The sequence below is a fragment of the Calliphora vicina genome, chromosome 3 (genome assembly GCF_958450345.1).
Source record: "Calliphora vicina chromosome 3, idCalVici1.1, whole genome shotgun sequence".
Taxonomy (NCBI): Eukaryota; Metazoa; Arthropoda; class Insecta; order Diptera; family Calliphoridae; genus Calliphora; species Calliphora vicina.
The window spans coordinates 76,263,517-76,287,678 of record NC_088782.1 but is presented as its reverse complement, the minus strand read 5'-3'; the positions used below and the strand labels follow the sequence as shown (position 1 = coordinate 76,287,678).

The following is a 24,162-nucleotide window of genomic DNA, read 5'->3' as shown; positions in this document are numbered from 1 at the left end:
TTCGCAATTAAGGATATATGGCAGGACCAAGCGTCCTTATTGCAATCAGAATAAAAATTAACGGAAAGATTATAAGTCTAGTGCGTATAAAAAATGCAGATTTTCATGATTTTTACATCAATTTTGTAGCCAAAACTAAAAATTATATTTTTAGCATATATGGGAGGTAGGCGTGTCCTTGGTCCGATTATTTCAAAAAATTTAATTTTTCTTAACTAAGGCATTTAACCTTAGTTAAATACCAAATTTCAAAGCTCTACGACAACTCCTTCTATTTTTGTCACATCGTTATATGGGGACAAAGCACTGTGCAACATGTTTCTACAATACATAAAACCATTCTAGAGGGGGGACGATCAAAATTCACAATTTTATTTTTTTGGAGCACTCTAATCTCCATATAAGGTCCTCTTCCAAAAATCACTTCACGAAAATAAATTAAGTATTAAAATTTAAAAGAAAAATGTTTTTGCACATTTACTCAGTGTAGGGTATTAAATGATCGGACCATATTTTCTTACTTATTTTAAAATTCCATTGTGAGGGATATTTATATTTGAATAGAAAAACTTTTCATTTATTTTTTTGAACAAATGAAAATTTATTTTAAACAGTAAAGATATTTATATATTGGAAAAGAAAATAAAAAATAAAAAGTTTTTGTTTAATGAACAAAATTGTAGCTACTTAAATATTATTTAAAGTTTAATATAAAATCAAATTTTAGCTAAGTTGTTTCAAAAAACTTATGTGCGTTTATAGAAATATGTACCAGTGTATATATAGTATGTATTATAAAGATTCTAACAGCAGACCAACAATTTAACATGATTTCATCCATTATGGTCCATTTGTATTAATTTATATGATTACAAAGCGTTAACAATGCTCTACTTTATTTAACGGTTTTGTAAACATGTTGCTCCAACCGAAAGATGATGAATAAATAAATGAATTGTTTATTGAAGAGGGGGAGATTTGCACATTTTTCTCGTTTTCCTTTCATTTTCAAAAAAAAAAAAATCATTGTCAGTCCGTTGATTGAAGTGTAATTCATGAAATTTAATTTATGTATATTTTTGTCGTTGTTTATTTCTTCCTACTCTCTCTCTCACACACACACATACACACTTTCATGCAGAAGTCTGGAGGAACGCATTATGGATGATGATGACAAGAAATTGGTTTCCGGCGAAATACACAGACGCAGTCTAAGTCAATCTCCGCTTGAGCAGGCAGCTAAAGTGATTGCAAAGAAATTTGACTCTAGTAAAAAAAGTTGCAGTCTGGGATCCACCGTCGATAATGGTGGTGGCTGTTTGGAAAACATAGTGACATACACATTGGCTAACGGAAGTGACAATCTGCCTGCAGCGCATCAACACAAAATAATACCTCAACAACAGTACAGCAACGGAAGTGGAGATGAAATCTGCTGTGGTGATAAAAACAGAAACAGAACGTCTCACATGACACAAAATTCCGATGACGAAGAGGGCCTAACTAATCCCGCAATTCAATCCAATATTGATGACAACAACATGGACACAACACACACAGGCGATGGCAATGAAATGGCTAATGACTCTGCCAGCACTGATGGCGATGGCGATAGAATAAATGAAATTGAGGTATGTAATTAGCGTAGAAGACTTGTTAAAGTTGTACACACATACTATGTATTGTTTAGAATAATTAGCATGCTAAATGGGTGATATTTGTACGTTTTAGTTGGAGAATATTGAAGACATGTCGAAAATACCACGTCTACCCGGTGATGGTGCTCAAATGGATGATGAATTGCCATCATCTGTCCGGGGTTCAACATCAACATTGGCTGCTAGTTTTCGGAAACCTCGTATCAAGCCGGCAATTCCACTGCGTGTTCAATCCGTTCGCATTATGGAGAGGAAAATACGTTACGGACCAAAGAGAAGAACAGAAAGTTGTAGTGTATTTGGCAGTACAAGTCTTGGCAAGTATCGACAATTGTGCATACATAAATATGTATGTAATAATCGAACAATTTCTAACGTTTCCCAACTCTGGCACATTCTTATTGTTAATCGTCATAAGAAACCATATGATCCTTACATTTTAGGTATAAAATGTGTTCAGCAAAGTTATGTAAAATGTTACGAAGAATATTTTTGTAGAATATCTAAACCCTCTAAATCCTCAAGGCATGGGTCTTTTTTGTCCTACCATTAAAACAGCGATTTAAGGGGTTAAAATATTCTGCAAAAAAAAATATACGTGAAATTTTACTATAAGTCCCTGAATACATCAAAACGGAAAATTCAACCAGAAAGTCAAAAATAAGACATAACAAAAGAGAGCATAGGATTAATTTCGCATTTATTAAGAATTTTATTTTATAGCGTAGACAGACGACAGCGTTAATTTGCATTAGCAGTCTTAATTCAAATTAACTTGTGAATTATCCCATCCTAATGCGCATTAGCTTTGACGTAAATACACAAAATCAAACTGAATTTATACTGAATTTAGCTATTTCAATATGGCAATAACGTCGAAATCAATCAGCTGTAGGATAATTATTTACTATTTTTAAAGGAAACGTAACACAGTAGAATAGAAAAAAAGAGGGAAATAAAACTGTAACTTCTAAACGGTTAGCCCGTTTGGTTATGAAATTTCAGATTCGCAAAGAAAAAGTGTTGTAGAGTTTAAGTTTTGAATTTGGACCACCTGGGCTCACCAGGGGCGCGGCTACTGGTCCCCAAAGTAGGACACTTCGGGCATGTTAAATTTTTAAAACGATCCTATTTATTCTTTTGTGTTCCAATGTCAAGCAAATTACATATATAGAATATCCTCAACAAGCACTACAAAAAACCTCGTTGTAGCTATCAATTATCTCTTACAGCTTAACAGATATTCGCATTTGAAAATTAAATTTTAAAAATGTTTACCCACCCTACTCCAGTTTTTTGATAACAGCGGATCCAAGTATTTCCCGATTTTCTCCAATTTTCTTCTATTGGACTGACAACACATTTATGTGTCAAATAGAAAAAGAATTTTTCAAAAATAATGACTAAGTTATATGCATTTGAAACAATTTTAAAAAGCTGATTTTTGATGATTTAATTTTTTTTTTTGAAAAAAGTACTTTTTTTCTTTTTATGTTATCGCAAACTATCAAATCAAACAATCAAATATTTTAAATGAAAAAAAATTTAAAATTGTTGATACCGAGGGGACCTCGTCCATTACAACACTTTTTTGGGAATTGCGAGATTCCTGATAACAAATTTCAATATTTGTTTTTATTTTTGCATTTTCAGTAGAAAAATCTATATAAATGTAAAATTTCATTAAAAAAATATTCATAAATAAAAATTTAATTTCAATTTGCAAAATTTGTATCTTCGCAAAAACTCATTAAAAAGCATTTTTTTAAAGGGTTAAAATGTTCCGCAAAAATATTATCCGCAAAAATAATATAGTAAAATTTTACGGATAATATTTTTGCGGAACATTTTAACCCCTTAAATCCCTGTTTTAATGGTGGTTTATGCACTTTTTTAAAAGAAGGGCAAAAAAGACCCATGCCTTGATGATTTAGAGGGTTAACAAAAATATTCTCCGTAATATTTTACATAAATTTGCTGAATACATTTTATACCTAAAATGTAAGGATCATACGGTTTCTTATGAAGATTAACAATTAGAATGTGCCAGAGTTGGGAAACATTAACCCCCCCTCAAATGAAATTCAGATGTAAACTTTCAAAACGCGGATACACGTGTCTTTTTTTTGTCTCCTCTATCAAAATTTATTGGTCGGGCCTCGTAATTTTTTTGGTGTTGTACAGTGTAATTTATCATACTTTTCATAATGTTTCATAACTCTAAATTTAACTCTATAATTCTGAGACTGTATATAGAGTAGATCATTTTTGTAGAATAAATTTATAGTAAAACTGATCTGAGTTTTTTTTACAGTGGGTCAAAGTTTTAATTTTTGATCGAAGGGAGCAAAACATATTGTAAGTTAATATCTGCGAGAATTTTTATTGTCAAAGTTATGTTGTGGAATTTTCCAATATATTTCACGAACAATTTTTCCGAAAAATTTCAGTGGCGGTCACCAAAGATACCAAAGTAGAAAATAATGCTCTTTACGCTTAATTAGGAAAATTGGATGCCAACTTGGATCTCATATTTTAAAAAAAAATCGCCAAAAATCCATTTATGATCCGAATGAACTAAAATTTCAAATGTAAATAGTTTGAGAAGTTCTACAAAAAACTAGTTCAAGAGATATTTAGGTTTTTTACTTTTTTTTGTTTGATTTTTTTCGTTTTTTACTTATGGCGGACCTTCTCAAAGACTCTTCACTTTTTAAATTTCAGCTTATTCGTATCATAAATGAATTTTTAATGATTTTTTAAAAAATATGAGAGCCAACACCCAATATAAATTTAAATAATAGAGGAAAATGACAATTATGATATTAGAAGAATTAAGTTTACATTTTAAAAATATGTAGTTATGAAATTGATTAAGATTTAAAATTGATTAAGGTTTGATTTATAGCGCTAAGTTAGTTTTATGAATAACTTTGTGTTTAAATTGGTTCTAAATTAATGTAATTTTGGTTTTTAAATTGGTTTTTATTTTTTGTAACCAATATTTAAGTTGATTTTAAAATGTTAATTGGGAAATTTCAAATTTGAAATATATTGGTTTCCAAATTCTCCAAACATAGATCTTAAATTAATACAAATAGCAAATAATTGGAATTGAGGGATGTGAGATTGATCGGAAGTAGTAGTAGTACCCACAGCAATACAACCTTCCAAAGTCTCAAGAATTGGAAAATTCATAAAATGCTAGTAGAATGGTTTTGAAATCTATGTATGTATGTGAAACGCTTTAATTACACTGTACAATACAAACAAAATACAAGGTCAGACCAATAAATTTATAAATAAATAAATAAATAAACAAAAAGTTTACATCAGAATTTCATTTGAAGGGGGGTTAAAGTTTCCCAACTCTGGCACATTCTTATTGTTAATCGGCATAAAAAACCATGTGATCCTTACATTTTAGCTATAAAATGTATTCAGCAAATTTATGTAAAATATTACGGAGAACATTTTTGTGGAATATGTTAACCCTCTAATTCCTCAAGGCATGGGTCTTTTTTGTCCTTCTTTTAAAAAAGAGCAAAAAACACCATTAAAGCAGGGATTTAATGGGTTAAAATGTTCCGCAAAAATATTATCCGTAAAATTTTACTTATATGTCTCTGAATACACCAAAACGGAAAATTCAACCAGAAAGTCAGAAATAAGACACAACAAAAGAGAGCCTATGGTTAATTTCGCATTTATTAAGAATTTTATTTTAAAGTACCCCAAAATTTTAGCATGCAAAAAAATTGTTCAAATTAAACTAAAAATCACTAATATCTCTATTATTTTACCTTCGATAGCAAATTTGGATTGGAGGTATTCATTAATTAATTTTTTTTAGCTCTAGGCAATTCCACTTCATTGCCATACAATGTCCAGCATATTTCAGCGATAAGCGAATGAATTTATAGCGTTCTTCAATGGTTGCGCAAGTCTGATGAAGGTTTTGACCAAAATTCAACAAAAAATTATTTTTTAAACTCCCATATGGATTACTTTGAGAACCAGTTGTCAACAGAATCTGATGAGCATGGTGAACAATTTCATCAGACATGCGCATCCATTAAAGAACGCTTATAGCTGAAATATGCTCGACATTGTATGATAATGAAGTGGAATTGCCTAGAGCTAAAAAAAATGTAATTAATGAGGGATTTTCACAAGTGGGCCATGTATTATTGTCCGATCGATCTGAAATTAGGTCGCGAGATTTATTTCTATATGAAACTTATTTTTGTTAAATTTTATTTGAAAGATTTAAAATGTTGGAAACTGTTGTCTTTTCGGATGAATCGAAATATAATTTAAATGGCAGTGATGAGTGAAGTGATAAGACAGACGGCCAAGTACAAAAGTAAGACAGTCAAGTTTAGATTGGGAACATTATGGTATAAGGTTGATTTTCAGGGCAAGAGAAATTTTAGATCGCAAAATACATGCTCAAAATTATACCACGAAAAAAACTATATCAGATGCGGTTATTGGAAGGGGAAATGATAGTAACACGTTGCAAAGAAAACTATTGATTCTTTAATGGGTGTTGTAAAACAGTAATAAAAATCAAAATACTTAAAGCGCCTGATCATTTTTATAAAAATTAAACCAAAGTTTCCATTGTTTTGTCAATACTTAATAACAATGATTACTTTTTAGTTTGTTGTCTATTTCCAGAATTTAATTAAATATGTTTAATTATTTGTATGTTAATAAGTAAATTAAAGTATTTATGTATTGAAGATATGCTAAAATAAAAAACAATAAAATAATTTTAACGTATAACACGACTTTGTATGTGTTCAAATTCTGCCGATTATCCAATTTATTGCAAAAAACCAGATCATAAAGTGTGTGCTAAAAATTTGTACATCAATATTCATATGAACATGAAACCTTTAAAGACACACACTCAACACACGCAATCAATAAAAATGTACATATGTATCTCTCTATCTTCTTTATGTAGATTTTGATGCAGAGGAAGATGGCCAGAAACTTCCATCACCACGTCCACTTAGCAACGATACCTATTCAGCTTTTAAGAGTGGCAACGTTATTAAGGGCATATTGTGCCCTTCTTTGACAAACTCCTTCAAGCAGAGTTCATTGGAACGTGCCTATCTGACCTACACGCATCGGCAACGACAAAAATCACTAATTATTGTAAATATCGTGGACTTTGTGCTGAAGGTGGCACTCGCCATGATTTGGTTTCTAAAGGAGACTGTAACTAAAGTTGATGTTGTATGTACCAACATTTTTAATAAATGAATCTAATGAAATTTGATGTCGCAGGACGATGACATCACTATATTCTAGATTCGCATTACCTGTTTCTTTTGCTTTAATTATTCTTTGTTCTCTTTCTTCTCCTCCTCATCTCTGTTTTTTTTTTCCTAAAAAATTCAATTACAACAGGAATTTAATATTGCGACAGCCATAACGTGGTCGGTGTGCTGTGCCCTTTCCAATATGGCCATATGCTTTCTGGGCTATTGGCGATGTTTTGCCAACAACTACCTACACTGGGCAGCTGTCTGTACATGGATACTTTTTAATATACAAGGTAAAACCAAACAAATGTGATATTTTACTTAATTTTATAGCATTAAGGGGAGACCTCCACCAAGCAGAGTCACCGCTGTTCATTTGTTTTTTTTATTGTGTGCAATTGAACATAAAGATAATAAGTCATAAATGGTCACATACCTCCCACTTTATGAGTATGAACTGTATTGTGTTCATATATATTAGGGTGATCGGTTATAACCGGTTTTTTGCTAAGGTCGGTTTGGGTTTTTTTGAAAACCTCAAATTTCGAATATCGAAGAAACCGGGTTTTTCTCCTCGAATAGCCGGTTTTTTTCTCAAAGTGTGTTTTCATGAGTTTTAGTGTATTAAAAACTTTCAAAAATATTCAAAATCCAAAAAATAAAACAAATATTTCAACTATTTTAGAAGACTTTTTATATTTAGAAAATGTCACAAGTGATCTGGAAAGCCTGAAAATACAAATACACCAAGTAAAAGATAATTTGTTATGTCTAGTTTTATAAAAACAAAAAAAATCGATATACTCCAAAGCATTTAAATTCCTAAGAGATAATTTACCTTCATAAGGTCTTCAAATTTACTGACGTTAACGATCTACGAGTCAAATTTGTCCCAAATATAAAATAGATTTTTGTTTTTAAAAAACCTAACGTAGTTGTTGACATTTGAAATTAAATTAAAGTCATTTAAAAAATGAGTAGAAATACTACTTTTTTAAAAAAAGGAGTAGAAGTAATACTTTTTTTAAAAAAAAGTAGTAGAAATACTACTTTTTAAAAAAAGAGTAGAAATACTACTTTTTAAAAAAAAGGAGTAGAAATAATACTTTTTTTTAAAAAAAAGTAGTAGAAATACTACTATTTTAAAAAAGGACTAGACTACGACTTTTTTGAAAAAAAGGAGTATGTTTTTAATTTCAAAATGGGTAACATTTTAACCGAAGACCTTATGAAGGATAAGAAAAACAGTAGTGTAGTGCTACCAAAGCTCTGAAAAAATGTAACATAATTGTACCTTTAAGTCCAAACTAGTTTATAGATATTTTGTTGCCAATTTGTTTTTCTAAAAACCTAATACCGTTGTTGACATTTGAAATGAAATAAAATTCATAAAATATAAACCACTCACTTTTAGAAAAAATTAAATATTAATTTCAAAATGGGTCAAATTTGATCCGAAGACCTTGCGAAGGATAAAAGAAGTAATCAAAATTGTTTTAATCACTGTTATTTTATTAAATAAAACTTTTTTCTTCTTATTTCTAGGCGTTTTTATAATTTCCAAAAAACCGGTTAACCGGTTATTATAAATAAACCGAAACCGGTTTATATTAAATTTAAATTTTTCTAAGAAACCGAGAACCGGTTTCTAAAAAATGTCGAAGAATCGATCACCCTAATACATATTCATTATGTAGCATAACAAAATCTATTAAATTCAATGCATTTGAATATATTTTGAATGCAATTAAAATTAAAAAAATAATTGGTCAATTCACAATCGGTGCGGTAGCGTTGTAATGTTTTCAAACTAATTTTTTGAAACAAAAACAAAACTTTAATAGAAAATACTACGACATATGATATAACTGTGGTGATCGATTCTTCGACATTTTTTAGAAATCGGTTTTCGGTTTCTTTAAAAAATTGCAATTTAATATAAACCGGTTTCGGTTTCGGTTTTTTAATAATAACCGGTTAGCCGTTTTTTTGGCAAAATATTAAAACACTTAGAAATAAGAAGAAAAAAAGTTTTATTTATTAAAATAATAGTTATTAAAACAAAAACAGTTCATGTGAAAAACATAACAAAATAAATCATATAATTATTATAAAGAATAAACAAGAATAACAAAACATTAGCCTTTAATTCTAATTTTGATTACCTTTTTAACCTACACAAGGTCTTCGGATCAAATTTGACCCATTTTGAAATTAAATTTGATTTGATTACAAATGTCAACAACTACGTTAGGTTTTTAGAAAAAAAAATTAAATATCTATACAATTTTTTGCGCTTAATGTCATAGGGTCATATTTGACCTGAAGCAAAAATCCTTAATTTTTGTTACGCACAAATGTTTTCAGAGCTTTGGTAGCACTAATTATACATGTATGCTGAACATTATACATGTATGATTCCCCAGTTAAGCTGGCCACACACGGAATGATTTTTTCGCCTGATTTGTGATTGAAAATTTTCAATTACTTGTGATTTTGTTCGCGCACAGCCCCATTAACAAGTAACAAGACGTCGAACACGAACAAATCGGACTCACAAATCATCCGTGAGTGGCCAGCTTTAGATACCAAAGCTATGTTTATCTTATCCTTCATAAGGTCTTCTGATCAAATTTGACCCATTTTGATTTTTTTCAAAAATTGGTTGATATTTTTATATTTTATGATTTATTTAATTTCAAATGTCAAAAAAAAAACGTTAGGTTAATTACTAGAGTATTCAATTAATCGCGTTTCTGTTTTAATCGGTTAATCGAGCAAATAATTAATCGGGGTTTTGATTTAATCTGTTAATAATCGGATAATTTTAAATTATTCGATTAACCGAATAATATCTATTTTAATTTTAAACTGAAAAACAAACAAAACATAACAATTCAACAATCCTTTTTATACAAATGTGAGTTTTTTTACGATTTTAGTGAGATCTTCTGAAAAAATCTTGAAACAAAATAAAATAATTTAAATGTTTTCCTTTTAAATGATTTTTCTTTAGTTTTATTAAAAGTTGACTTGGAAAAAACTCTATCACTGATTGTTTTTTAGATTTGAATACTCTTAATAGTTTTTTTAAGTTCTGATAAATGACTCGTTTCTGTAATGTCCTCCGACTCATTTGGACAAAGTTTATCATAGAACATTGTAGAAAAAATGTAATTTCCAAATTCCTTAGTTTCAGTTTTGGAAAACTATTGTTAGAAGGGAATGTTCATTAGGGATATAACTATTGACATTTTTTGCAATTATTCAAATTGGCATACCATAGTCGAATAGAGCATTAAAAAATATGAAAAACCACGGTATTATTTTTTCGCGGTTGTTAAAAAAGTTCACGCACCAAACGCAATAAATGTTTCATTAAATATTTCAATTATTTTGAAATACAATATATTTTATTTTAATAGCAACTGCGGACATACTTCAAGAGATACTTTTTAAATAAGGGAAGTACACGTGCAAAAAAAAACAAAATTTTTTTAACTAATTTTTCAGAGAAAAAAAGTTTGGTTTTTTTTTTGAAATTGGTGTTGGTGCCTGATGTTTTAGATTCCAAATGACCTAAAAAAATGATTTTCATTACTTATACAACATTGCCCATCACGTGGTGGTATGCCAAAAATATCTCCAAATTTAGTTATATCTCTAATGTTCATGAGTTAAGACATACAATTTGAGTGTTTAAAACTATATTTCAATATAAAGTGCAAAAAAACAGAAATTTCGGTTAATCGACACAAATTAATCGGTTTATTTGTTATTTGAAAATCGGCAATTTTAAAATATTCGAACAGTTAACCGACAAAAATTAATCGGATAACCGATTAACGGTTAATCGATTGAATACCCTATTAATTACGTTAGGGTGAAATTTGACCCGAAGAACGTTAACGTCAGTAAATAGGGTACCTTAGACATGTAAAATGTTTAAACACGTGCCACTTTTTTCCCATCCGGGCTGGGAAAATATTTTGGGAATAAATAGTGAACACGTCAGGGTCTCCAAAGCCTGTTTCCATTTTCTGATCCCAGCTTTGGGATTTTAGAACATGTGACCCAAGTTGAAATTTTTATAAAAAAATAGGTCAAATTCCGAAGGGCGTAGGGGCAACATATTCCAAAAATAGGACATATTTTTATATCAAAATGTTCTCCGTAAAGATGCTTTACAGAAAAACATAAAATTTTTATATATGGGGGATTTCACGTCAAGTGAACCAACTTTTAAAATCGATGTCTTCCGATCTGGATGAAATTTGCACCAAAAATTGTATGTCTTGAGTTACAAAATATTTATTTTTATAGATAGACCACTCGCATCCTACTAAGACACCAAAAAGCTCTTAAAGGAATGGACCTAAGCTTTCATTTGAACAAAAAAAAAAATTAAAAAGATGGCCCATTTGGGAAAAAGGGCCGATTTTGGCTAAAATGTCAAATTTTGACACCCTCTAACTCCGAGTGTTCTCGACCGATCTTGTTGAAAAATTGTGTCTGAATTACTATCCAATAAGTCTAACCTTGGTGCAAATTTCATCCCGGAAGACATCGATTTTAAAAGTTGGTACACTTGACGTGAAATTCCCCATATTCTTAAAGAAAGTTAAGTTTGAATTTGAATTTTTAAATTGAAAATCATTTATTTTTGCATCCCTAATTGATATTGCTCTGAAATCTTTTGTATACTATTGGCTATTTAGTTGTCTAATTAACAAAAAAAATCTAAATTTAAACTCGAATACTCCTTCAAATTTATTCCCGATCGGACTAGCCGTTTAGAAATGAAAGATTAATTTCAAAAAAATTTTGATTCTGCCCCACTGTGCAACGCTACGACATTGAATCAATTCAAGCAATGCCAACCAATTACGCGTTCTTCACTTAATCAATACTCCGAAATAAATTTAAATTCGATATTATTTCAAGATATTTAGTGCAAAATTGGAATTCAGCAATACAGCATTCTGTAGAATCTTAGAAATTACTGAAGCTGTACGAAACAAACATAAAAATAAATTTGCTTAATATCGGAAACACATTGTGCAAAATGTTTTAATCAATTGTATAATTAAATTGTTAACTTCAAATTATAATAACAAAAGATCTTAAATGATAATTGACTAGTCTGGAACTAAAGTGGTCTATGGTACAAAATTAAAATTTTAAGATAACAACGAAACGCTTTTGTAGTTTGAAAAAAGTGACAAAAAGTAATGAATTCTGAAGTGGCAGTTAACGATAACTTTTGCCTGGATTGATTTATCATATTTTTGTTCGACCACTTTATTTCCAGGCTAGCCAATTGTCCTCCTAGCTAAAAACTACATAAATAATGTGTTCTTCTCCTTCAATTCTTTGCAGGTTTTGTTGGCAAAGGTGTGGGCTTCGCTGAGCGAGAGTACCTAATATGGTACATTTTATTTGTCATATTTGTACCGTATGCCATGCTGCCATTGCCTTTAAAATGGTGCGTTGTTGGGGGCACAATCACAGCCAGTTGTCATCTAACTGCAATAACCATAATTAAATTGCAGAAACATGAAGTAAGTAATAATTAAGAACATAAATGTATTTATGTGTAAAACAACAAAAAACAAACATACAGTGGGGAGCTCAAATGAGTACATGTTTCTATTAAATATAATCTATTTTGTCTAGACTCTAGAATCTAGAGTCTAGATCAATGATGTTCATTTCATTGTGCTTTCGCACTGAGTAACAACACACATATTCTTATTCTCTTTAAAAGAGCGTAATGTCTCATTTTTTCAGAAATTCATTAAGCATTGTTGTTGGTTGGTTTTTGGACGAAGCAAAGCAAACACACGCGTTTCAATTGCAATTGAACACAAAACAACAAAGTCAGAAATAAATAAAAAAAATTTAGAGAATTTCGGCCGTATAATGTGTATTCTTTTATTTCCTTAAAATTTAAATTACATTCATTTAATAAATCGGTTATATCTGGCAAAAATTCTAAATCTAAACATTCTTTATTTTGTTCTTATTTTAAGTGTTTGACATTATGTTTGCTGGGTAGCTCTCTCACCAATACATCTTCATTTTTATTTTTGAACATCACTGACATAAACACATAACAGTTGCAGCATTTCATACTGGAAAATTCTTACAAGTAGAAAAAATAACTAGCAACAATTTGTAAAATATTTTTCTCTCAAAAATGCCTAAGATTTTTTTTTATTTTTTGAAAGTTTTTAAAGTAAATAAACGCTTTTCCAGTAATAATTTGTAATAATTCGTAAAAATGTGTAGTTATTGAACAGACTTTATATGAATAATATTTGTTTCATTTAATATATTGTCCTTGTTTAAATTAAATGTCTTTAATTTAAACAAAAATTTTACTAATTTTAGACAAATCAAACTATCTCAAGCGTCCATTTGTTATCGTATTTATCTGCAAACTTCTATGTTAATTTGGTTAAAACTTGCTTCATATCTTCATCTAATACCAATATACTGAGTAACAAAACATATAATATAACTAGCTGTCCCGGCAAACGTTGTTCTGCCAAAGCTCTCACAAAGTTTGAAGACTCCCACTATAATAGACTCCACATATGCAATAATAAATTTTTACTTTGTATGGGAGGTGCCATGCCCATTGTTCTTATATAGGCCAATTGTGAATCTAAACTATCCATTGACCCACTCAAACACACACAACAAATTTCATCGAAATCGGCCCAGCCGTTAAGGAGGAGTTTAGTTACTAACACACGTACAGAAAAATTATATATATAAAGAAGATAAATATGAATACCTTCAGAGGTACATATTTTTTAATATTTTAGTGTAAATGGAAGACATTTTTGATCCAGTGTTTTAACTCTTCAGCAACAGAGTGCTGGAGGACTGAAAGATACTTTAAAGTGTCACGATTAAATAGTGATGATGTTTTATAATTTATCCGAATGTGGTGAGGTAAATTTAAGAAACATTGAATAATCCATGTATCATGTATTCAATAAAAATCCAAAATATTTTTAGATATAATTGGAATTTAAAATTACACATGGATTACACATGCAATCAATTACACATGGGCTACACATAAAAGTTAAAATTACACACAATATGTGTAATTACACATGAAGTGGCAACACTGCTTATTACCTATTGCTCTTAGCAACATTTGTTTTATTACTTTTCTTTAATCTTTCGAAAAAACAAAATTAAAAAAAAATATTTGACATTTTTTGCAAAATCAAGAAATTTATATTTTTTTTGGCACGCATTTTTAAATTTTTCGTTATATCTTTGTCATTTTCAGTCGGATCGTAATATATGATATATCAATGTTTTTGTCTCGAAAATACCAATGCTTTTCTCTAAGGTTAGCAAAAGTTTAATGATTTCTTGCGAACTTTAATTTTCCGATATTACGATGATACATTAGGTTGGTAGAAACAGAGATCTGGTGGATAAATACTGGGGTGATCGGCCCGGTTTTTAATAACCGGTTTTTTTGGTTAAGTCGGTTTCGGTTTTTTTGAAATGCTCACATTTCGAATATCGAAGAAACCGGGTTTTTCTCCTCGAATAGCTGGTTTTTTCTAAAAGTGTGTTTTTATGAGTTATAGTGTATTAAAAACTTAAAAAATCCAAAAAACTTGTTTAAAAAAATACTCCAACTATTTTAGAAGTCTTTTTATATTTAGAAAACTTACTCAATGCTTTGTTATCTACATATACGTCCTACAAGTACACTGAGTGAAAGATCATTTTCAATGTTTAGCTTTATAAAAACAAAGGAAACAAATAGATATACTCCAAAGCATTTAAACTGTGTTTTATTGCTATGAGATTGTTTTAACATTCATAAGGTCTTCAAATATTTGTCGTTAACGATCTTCGGGTCAAATTTAACCCGAATAGAAAATATATATTTTTTGTATTTTTTTCAACCTAACGTAGTTGTTGACTTTTTAAATTAAATAAAAGTCGTAAAATATTAACCACTCACTTTAGAAAAAACACAATTTTAATTTCAAAATGTGTCAAATTTGACCCGAATATCTTATGAAGGATAAGAAAACAATAGCTTTGGTACAAGGGGAATCTCAGTTTTCCTACAAATTTTTCCTAACATTTAACTTAATTGTGCGTAACAAAGATTTTTAAGATTTTAGCTCCAGGTGAAATTTGACCCAATGACCTTAAGTGCAAAACATTTTTTTTTGCAGATTTGTGTTTTTAAAACGTAGTTGTTGATTTTTGAAATTAAATAAAATTCATAAAATATCAAATATATCAACCACTCACTTTTAAAAAAATTAAATTTTAATATCAAAATGGGTCGAATTTGACCGGAAGACCCTGCGAACGTTAAAAGAAGTAATCAAAATTAGAATTAAAAAGTATTTAAGCGTTTTAAAAAGACTTATTTTTTGTAATTAGAATACATGTACATTAGAGTGCTCCAAGATTGTATGGACGAAAAAAATTTTCTAGGTACAGGCCGTCCCCCCCTCTAGAATTGTTCTATGTATTGTAGAAACACATTGTGTAAAATATTAGGATGATAGGATAACGTTAACTGGTGGCGCAACGACGCTGAAGTTTTGAGGTGCATTTACAATGGGAAAATATGCAATTTTTTCAGTTTTTGTAAAAATTTTGCCATTAAATAATGACTTTTACAATTTAATTTAAAAGAATCGAAATGTGTACGTAATTGTCGTTATAATAAGATATAAAAGACAAAAATTGGTGAAAAAATGTTAAAGTTATTAAAAAATCGCCAGGCCATTAACGTGTCTCAGGCCACTAGAACAAGAAATTTATGAACAAAATTAACATATTTTGAGAAATATTAATATAAAAGCTTATTTTTACTTAAAATATATCCATATTTACTTGTATATGAGTTTTTGTCCTCGTAGGATACCGTTAACCTATTCGCAGGTATGACCACAAAAATTAAATTTTTTTAACGGCAGTTTCAAAACTCCAATTTCAAATTTTTAAAAATTTTGTTAAACAAATTTCAGAATTTTTTGATCATCACATGGGGATTTATTGACAACATAATAGGGAATAAAAATGTGAAAAAGGTATGTCAATACCTCCTATAGTTTTTCCGTACCTGCGATATAAATATTGCGATTTTCGAGAAAAACTAATTTTTTGGCCATATTTTGGGGAATGACCAGAATTTCCTAACTGTAATGATTTTAAAGTAAAAGCTATTCAGAATAATATAGTCCAGGTAATTTTAAATATAGTCTGAAAGTTTTACTAAAATCGGAAAACTTTAACCCTTAAATCGTGAAGGTCAAAGGTCAAATTTTTCAATATTTGGAATTTCTCATGGAAAGATAGCGAAATATTATATACTTTTGGGCCGATTTTGATGAAACTTAAGAAAAATATAAAGTGAAGTCTAGTATTCACAATAACAGTACAAAAATGGGAATTAACCCTTAATAGCACTTGGGGTCCAAATGACCCTCAACTTTTAAAATCACGAAAAACACATTCATTTTGACCGCAAGAACTATTAAGGGTTAATTTCCATTTTTGTACTGTTATTGTGAATACTAGACTTCATTTTATATTTTTCTTAAGTTTCATCAAAATCGGCCCAAAAATATATAATATTTCGCTATCTTTCCATGAGAAATTCCAAATATTGACAAAATTTACCTTTGACCTTCACGATTTAAGGGTTAAAGTTTTCCGATTTTAGTAAAACTTTCAGACTATATTTAAAATTACCGGGACTATTTTATTCTGAATAGCTTTTACTTTAAAATCATTACAGTAAGGAAAATTTAGTCATTCCCCAAAATATGGCCAAAAAATTAGTTTTTCTCGAAAATCGCAAAATTTATATCGCAGGTACGGAAAAACTATAGGAGGTATTGACATACTTTTTTCACATTTTTATTCCCTATTATGTTGTCAATAAATCCCCATGTGATGATCAAAAAATTCTGAAATTTGTTTAACAAAATTTTTAAAAATTTGAAATTGGAGTTTTGAAACTGCCGTTAAAAAAATTTAATTTTTGTGGTCATACCTGCGAATAGGTTAACGGTATCCTACGAGGACAAAAACTCATATACAAGTAAATATGGATATATTTTAAGTAAAAATAAGCTTTTATATTAATATTTCTCAAAATATGTTAATTTTGTTCATAAATTTCTTGTTCTAGTGGCCTGAGACACGTTAATGGCCTGGCGATTTTTTAATAACTTTAACATTTTTTCACCAATTTTTGTCTTTTATATCTTATTATAACGACAATTACGTACATATTTTGATTCTTTTAAATTAAATTGTAAAAGTCATTATTTAATGGCAAAATTTTTACAAAAACTGAAAAAATTGCATATTTTCCCCTTGTAAATGCACCTCAAAACTTCAGCGTCGTTGCGCCACCAGTTAACGTTATCCTATCATCCTAATATTTTACACAATGTGTTTCTACAATACATAGAACAATTCTAGAGGGGGGACGGTCAAAATTCGCAATTTTATTTTTTTGGAGCACTCTACATATATTCTTTATCATAAGATCTTTAATATAAAATAAAACTTATTTTCTTCTTATTTCTAGGCGTTTTAAATTTTGCCAAAAAAACGGTTAACCGGTTATTATTAAAAAACCGAATCCGGTTTATATTAAATTGCAATTTTTCGAAGAAACCGAAAACCGGTTTCTAAAAAATGTCGAAGAATCGAATACTAAACGGAATACTTTGGCCCTTATAGCCTTTTAAAGATTTTTTCAATTTATATGATCTATTCACATTGCTATCATCAAGCTCGTTTCACCATATGAAAAAGCGAAAAATGCCACAAATAGGTTCGGTTTTTTTTTAATGGCACAAAAACGGCTGAAGAGTTTTGCACCAAACTTTGCACACTGGTCCAGAACTTCAATATCTCCGTACCGTTTAACAATACAATGCTTAGTTTCTGAGATATTTATAGCGAAATGTCAAAAAACTAAGAATTTTACATTTTCTCAGTTTTTTTTTTAGATTTTTTCAATTTATGTTCGAACAAAACATTCTATCGTCGATAGTCAGTTGGCAAAGAAGAATTATGGTTGAAATAACAGAATTTGATTCACTCAAGTAGAAAAATATGGTAATTAAATACTCAGTTTTTTAAATTCTTTCGAATAGTTTTCATACAAATTTGTTCGAATCATTTTTCTTTCGACATCGTGAAACAGGCCTTAAGAATGAATTAAGTTATGTTATTAAAGGAATTATTTATGTGCCTAACATTACAAAATTTAAGGATATTCATATTTAGAGAAAATAATAACAATAATAGTGGTTAAAATATGTTTATCTACAATTTGATTTGAAAAATTTTCTTTCTAAACTAATTACGTATGTTTTACAGATTGAACATAGTAGAAATTCATAAGTTTTTTGATTAAATAATATGATTTATGGATTTTATACCGATTAAAACTACGAGTGTGACAATACCGATTATATGCCACTATTAAATTAGAAACACTTAAAAATGTTGGACCAACCTTTTCACGTATACGTATTGTAAGTATGTATCTATAGATATGTATATATCTATAGATACATACTTACTTGGAAGCGTCAATAGTAGTCAATTTGGCAAAAAGTCAGAAAATTTTTAACTTTTTATATCAATTACATATATGGACTTAGGAGTGAGTTCGAAAAAATCTTAACATGCATAAATGTTAATAAAAAATAAACCTTCAGTTTTGATTTTTTTTATTTGATTGAAATTATTATTATAACTTACAAAAAATATTGGAAACCCTTCCATTAAGGTTTTTATAGAGCTTTCTGTCACTTGGTTCGAACAAGTAGTCCATCACCGTTTACCGAACTTTTGTACACCTTTTTTGTGCTCTTCAATTCTCTTTTAACAAGAGCCCAATATCTCTCCACTGACCTTAGCTCCAAGCAGTTTGGAGGATTTGCCTCTCTTGGTACAAATACTACATTATTGTTCTTGTACCACTCGAGACCTTGCTTACCACAGTGATATGATGCCACATCAGGCCAAAAATAAGTGGTCACATTAAGAAATCTTTCTTGATGTAAACTTTGGTATTTATAGAGTCCTTTGTAACTAGGGTTTGGGGTCCGGGAATTCCCGTAAAATTATTGCCGGGAATTCCCGGGAAAAACGGGAAATTTAAAATTAATTAAAAATACTTTAATACATTTAAATATAGAGTAACTTCGGGTAATGTGGACTACCGTTTTGTTTTTTCTAAATTTTGACCACAATATTTATGGATATTAAAAAAGTTGTGAAGCAATAAATTAGCTAATGTATTCTCTAATTGTTTTTGCAGTTGAAAATTTTTTACGTCAAAGGATAAAAAATTTATGTGAAAATATTGTAAGGAACCGAAAAACCAGCATTAAAAAAATTGGAGGGTAATATGGACCACTATATGAGGCTAATGTGGACTAGTATTTAATACATAAAATTCATGAACCAGCTAATCATGAATGATTAACCAATTTAATTCCAATATATTTTTATTAATACAAACTAAAAAGTCGCGTTCTTGGCTTAGATAGATTGCTTACAAAGTACATAGTTATTGTCGGGTAATATGGACCAGTAGTACATAATCAAGTAATTTAAGTGGTCCACATTACACGAACTTGGGTTACAGTGGTAAAAAGTTATTTTTACCTAATAATCTAAATGTGCTTAAATTCTTACCAAATATATGCAAAACTACGTGTCCACTTTAACTATATAAAACAACCAAACATTAAATTCTACCAAGTAACTGTACCAAATTTTGTTTCTTACTTGTGCCGAAAAAAATGTTGAGCATGCGAATTAATTTCAATACAAGAATAAAAAGCCAACATATAAATTGCTCATGAAAGCAAATGTGCAATTGTCGTTTCAAACAAATCGTAAAATGTACGACAAATCAGTTTTATCATACCTTCAATAGTTTCTGAAAAAATACACTGGTCCACATTAGACGCATAGTCCACAATACCCGAAGTTACTCTAAAATCTCTGTTTGATAAATGGCATGTTTCAAATATTAGTGGAGGTTTTAAACCCCATTAAGGATACAGTAGAAGCATTAAGCCGATATTTTACTATGACGAACACCCTTTATGAACAGCTGTTATCTAAAAATTCTACGATTTCTCAAAAAATTCTTGCAATGGTTCTTGCAATAAAATGTAAAGTTAATAAACAATATAACAGCACACTTATGTAAATTTCCTAATAACTTCACAACATAATAAGCTAAATTATAATACAAAAAGACAATGGCCCATAATCATAGTCAGAAATAAAGAATACTTTAAGAGAATTAAACTCGACTTTATTCAAGAGTGGACTTTAGGTCTATCGTAGACAAGTTAAAGTATACTTCTGACGTTGAAGTCGACTTTAAATATAAAACTAGCTGAAGCTGTTATTAACTCGTTTAACAACAGCATCAGCTGTTCTTCACCAAGTAAAAAAGTTCGGCAGAAAGTAAAAAATGTTTAAGTTACAAGATATTGGTAGAGATTTTGCAATTATTGAACAGTTATCAATAAAATTAGTACCAAAATATTCTAATTATGATATTCATCTTATATACTTAATTTTTCCACAACAAACTACTTTTTTTTAGTTGTCCCGGTTACTTTTATTGTTTACCTTTTTTGTTTTTTTTTTTAATTTTGTATTTCAGCTGTTCAGCGTTGCCACTTGTCTGTATTTTGTTGTATATTGTATGAAAACATTTTCTACATTTGCGGTGGCACCCAGTTAAAGTCGGTTCAATTTAAAACATACTTTAATTTTGACTATAGTTGCAAAATAATTAAAAGCAGGTTTTTATTTAAAGTTGTTTCTGAAAAGAACCGACTTTAGTGTTTGACTATGATTATGGGCCAATGTTCATACATACGCCTATTTGACCGCAATGTTCCCTCATCAGTTCAAAGCGGTGATGATGATGTTTCCGAAATACAAATGGAGCAAAATTTTAAAAACGAATTAGATTATTCAATCAATATTGAAAAAAAAAAGAAAATCCTAAACATTTAAAATCAAATGCTGAAAGTCGTTTTAAGCGGGAATTAGCTTTATTTGAAGCAAGTAGCAAAAAACTTAGATTGTCTTTATAATGCTTTATTAACGATAAAGCCACCACCTGTTTAAAACGAATGATTTTTCTCGGTGTCTGGAAACTTTGCCACTAAAATAAGAAATCGTCAAATGACTTACTGAATGCATTTTGAAAACTCAAAAAAATACTTTAAAAAAATAGTTCTTGACGAACATATAACATTATTTATATGAAATTTTGTGATACTTAATTGCTCTATTAACAGGACAAGAGCTCTACATCATGAATATTGCTAATATTTCATTTTATAGTAACAAATGATATCCAAATATTTTACGAAATTTTTTTTTTGTTTTATGTTAGTAGAATTGAATTGTATTGTTTTTCATTTTCTTTTAATAAAATTAAACAATTTTGTAAAATAATATTCTTTTTTACTTATTTTTCTAGTTGAAATGAAGTTCCCGGGAATCCCGGGAATGAAAAATTTAATTTCCCGGGAAATAAAATTATCCAGGAAACCCCAAACCCTATTTGTAACAAATGTTTGGCTTCTTTTGCCGCAACTGCATATTGATTGCCATACCAAGAACATTCCGTGCTCTGTCTTTTTGAGCCTTGTATGTTTTTAAATCTGCATTGGCTTTCACTTTTCGTACCAAATAGTCCGAGTACTTAGCAAACCGGATTGCTTTCCTACCGGATGTGTTGGGAGTTCTTTTGAAAATGTGTGCTATTTATTGGCTTTAGAAATATCATGTGAACCATTTCTTATAGCTGAATCAGGTTTTCTATCAACAGACAAGTACGAACATTTCATTCGTCACTCATTTTAATCAGATTAACAACAAATGAACATAATTGACATTAAACATAATAACACTGACATACTTTTCAAAGGTAACTTGATCAAAAAAATAAAAAATACTTGGTTAAAAGTTTTAAGGAAAAATGTGTGTTAAGGTTTTTTCGATTTCACTCCTTACTTACAAAGAATGTTATAAATAAATTAAACAATAATTAAATTTTTCAACAAGAAGTATTAAACTACAATTTTAAATTGTATTGCTGGTTTTATTGTGATATTGTTCGCATTTCTTCGCTTTGTCGATGACAAGTATCCATCCTTCTTTTCTTCGTTTCTTAATTTATTGGCATATTAATAAAATTAATGTAAAAAATGTATTTTTTTCCGAAATCCTTGACAGTTACAACAGCACCCTATTATACATACGAATACATACATTTATAATGATTTATTTAATGTTTAGCTTTGTGTATGCATTCAAGGAATATATATGGGGCATTTCACTTCAAGTGAACCAACTTTTGAAATCGATGTCTTCCCATCGCGATGAAATTTGCACCAATGTTAGTTCTATTGGATAGTAATTCGGACACCATTTTTCAACAAGATCGGTCAAGAACTCTCTGAGTTATAGGAGGTCAAAATTTGACATTTTGGCCAAACAGGTGTTTTTTTTTTATCCATATAACTTATTACCTATTGTTCTTAGCAAAATGTGTCCCAAATAGTTTAGATAGCTATTTATGCAATCTTTCGAAAAAAAAAAATAAAAAAAATTTAATAAAATATTTTTGATTTTTTTTTTAAATCAAAAATATTTTTGACTTTTTTTTTTCAAAATGGGCCCTTTTTATTTTTTTTTTTATTTTTTTTAAGAAAGCTTAGGTCTTTTCCTAATTTTAATTTTTTTTTTTGCTCAGAAGAAAGCTTATGTGTTTTCCTTTAACACCCTTTTTGTCGCTTAGTGGGATGCGAGTGGGATATCTATAAAAAAAATGTTTTGTAACTCAAGACATACAATTTTTTACTTTTTTTTGAAAAATCAAAAACCTTTTTGACTTTTTTTAATTTATGAAGTTTTTAAATTTTCAAATATCCATACTTTTATCCTCCTTATCGCTGCTTTTTTTTTGTCAATCCTTTCTTGGCGTTATTAGATTCAGCTACTGATTTCGCTGCTGGCTTCTTTTTTGGCTTTGGAAAGAAATCGCATTGAGTAGATGCAGAAAACTTTTTTAATTTGAGTCTTCCATCGACAAGCGGTATGAAAGCATGGTATTGAGCAGTGCCATCGATTGTTACGATGCTGCGAATCTGCTCTTTAGTGTTTTCAATGTTTCCTCATGATCCTCTTTGCTACTAAAAACTATTTTAGTTTCTTTACAATAATTCTTTGCCCAATGGAATAAAGCAGTCGCATCTAAGATGCGATCTTGATGAGAGCACTGGAGGCTATACTTCGCTGCATTTCTTTTGAGGTTTGCTCCAATACCATCGCATGCTCCTTTACCATGAGCAGTAGGATGAAAATGCCACTCAGCTGGCATTCCAAAATCTTTTTCATGAGCTGTAAGATTTGCGAAGCTACTTTTGTTTTTAAAATGTTGACGAGCTCCGTCCGAAACGTAGTATACCTTTTCTACTGTAAATTTTGATTTTAGATAATTTAGTATTATCTTCTGGTACTCATAAACTGCAACGGTGTCATGTTTTAAATCGTCGGATATGATTGCCATACTTTTGTGTTCCAGGTTTTCTTCTTTCATGTAGTAAATAACTACTGTGAATATAGTTGCTTGGTCGTTATTGAAGTGGAATGCTTGTATGGAATCCTGAAGAACATATTTATAGTTCTCTGCGAAATCAAATGAAATAATGAATTCACCAGACTTCAAATGTGTTTTCAAGTCCTTGAAGAATGACCACTGCTCTTTGACTAAAAAGTCATGGGTTCTCAAATTTAGCAATCCTCTACACAGTTCTTCCACAAAATCATCCACATTTAAAATTATGGTTTTCAGTGTGCATCTTTCAGTCTGAAGCCAAGATTCAAATTTTAACTCCTCAATACATTCTCGATCAAAAGAGTTGATTAAATTTTCTTTGATGGATGTGGTTTCCGGGCAATTCGAACATTCACCTAAGTGGCAAGAAGTTGTAGCATTAGGGCACATAGTCAATTTAAGGCAATCGCGGAAATGGTGTAAATCTTCTGATGAATCATCTTTTAAGTAATTTAAGTTGATTTCCTTCAACATCAATTTAACATTTTCATGGTAAATACAAACACATACTGTGTGAGTTCCGCTG

The 24,162-nt window shown here is 29.7% G+C and overlaps 1 protein-coding gene across 2 annotated transcripts in view; it reads left to right on the top strand.

The window, feature by feature from the left end:
* The window catches only part of Adcy8 (adenylyl cyclase 78C), a 132,376-nt gene that overhangs the window by 65,683 nt on the left and 42,531 nt on the right, over positions 1 to 24,162 (top strand). For both annotated transcript variants that reach the window (XM_065505071.1, XM_065505072.1), the window contains exons 2-6: positions 1,142 to 1,631; positions 1,732 to 1,975; positions 6,634 to 6,911; positions 7,086 to 7,233; positions 12,320 to 12,501. In XM_065505071.1, the coding sequence (XP_065361143.1) occupies positions 1,142 to 1,631; positions 1,732 to 1,975; positions 6,634 to 6,911; positions 7,086 to 7,233; positions 12,320 to 12,501 (1,342 nt within the window). The remainder of the gene's footprint in view (positions 1 to 1,141; positions 1,632 to 1,731; positions 1,976 to 6,633; positions 6,912 to 7,085; positions 7,234 to 12,319; positions 12,502 to 24,162) is intronic.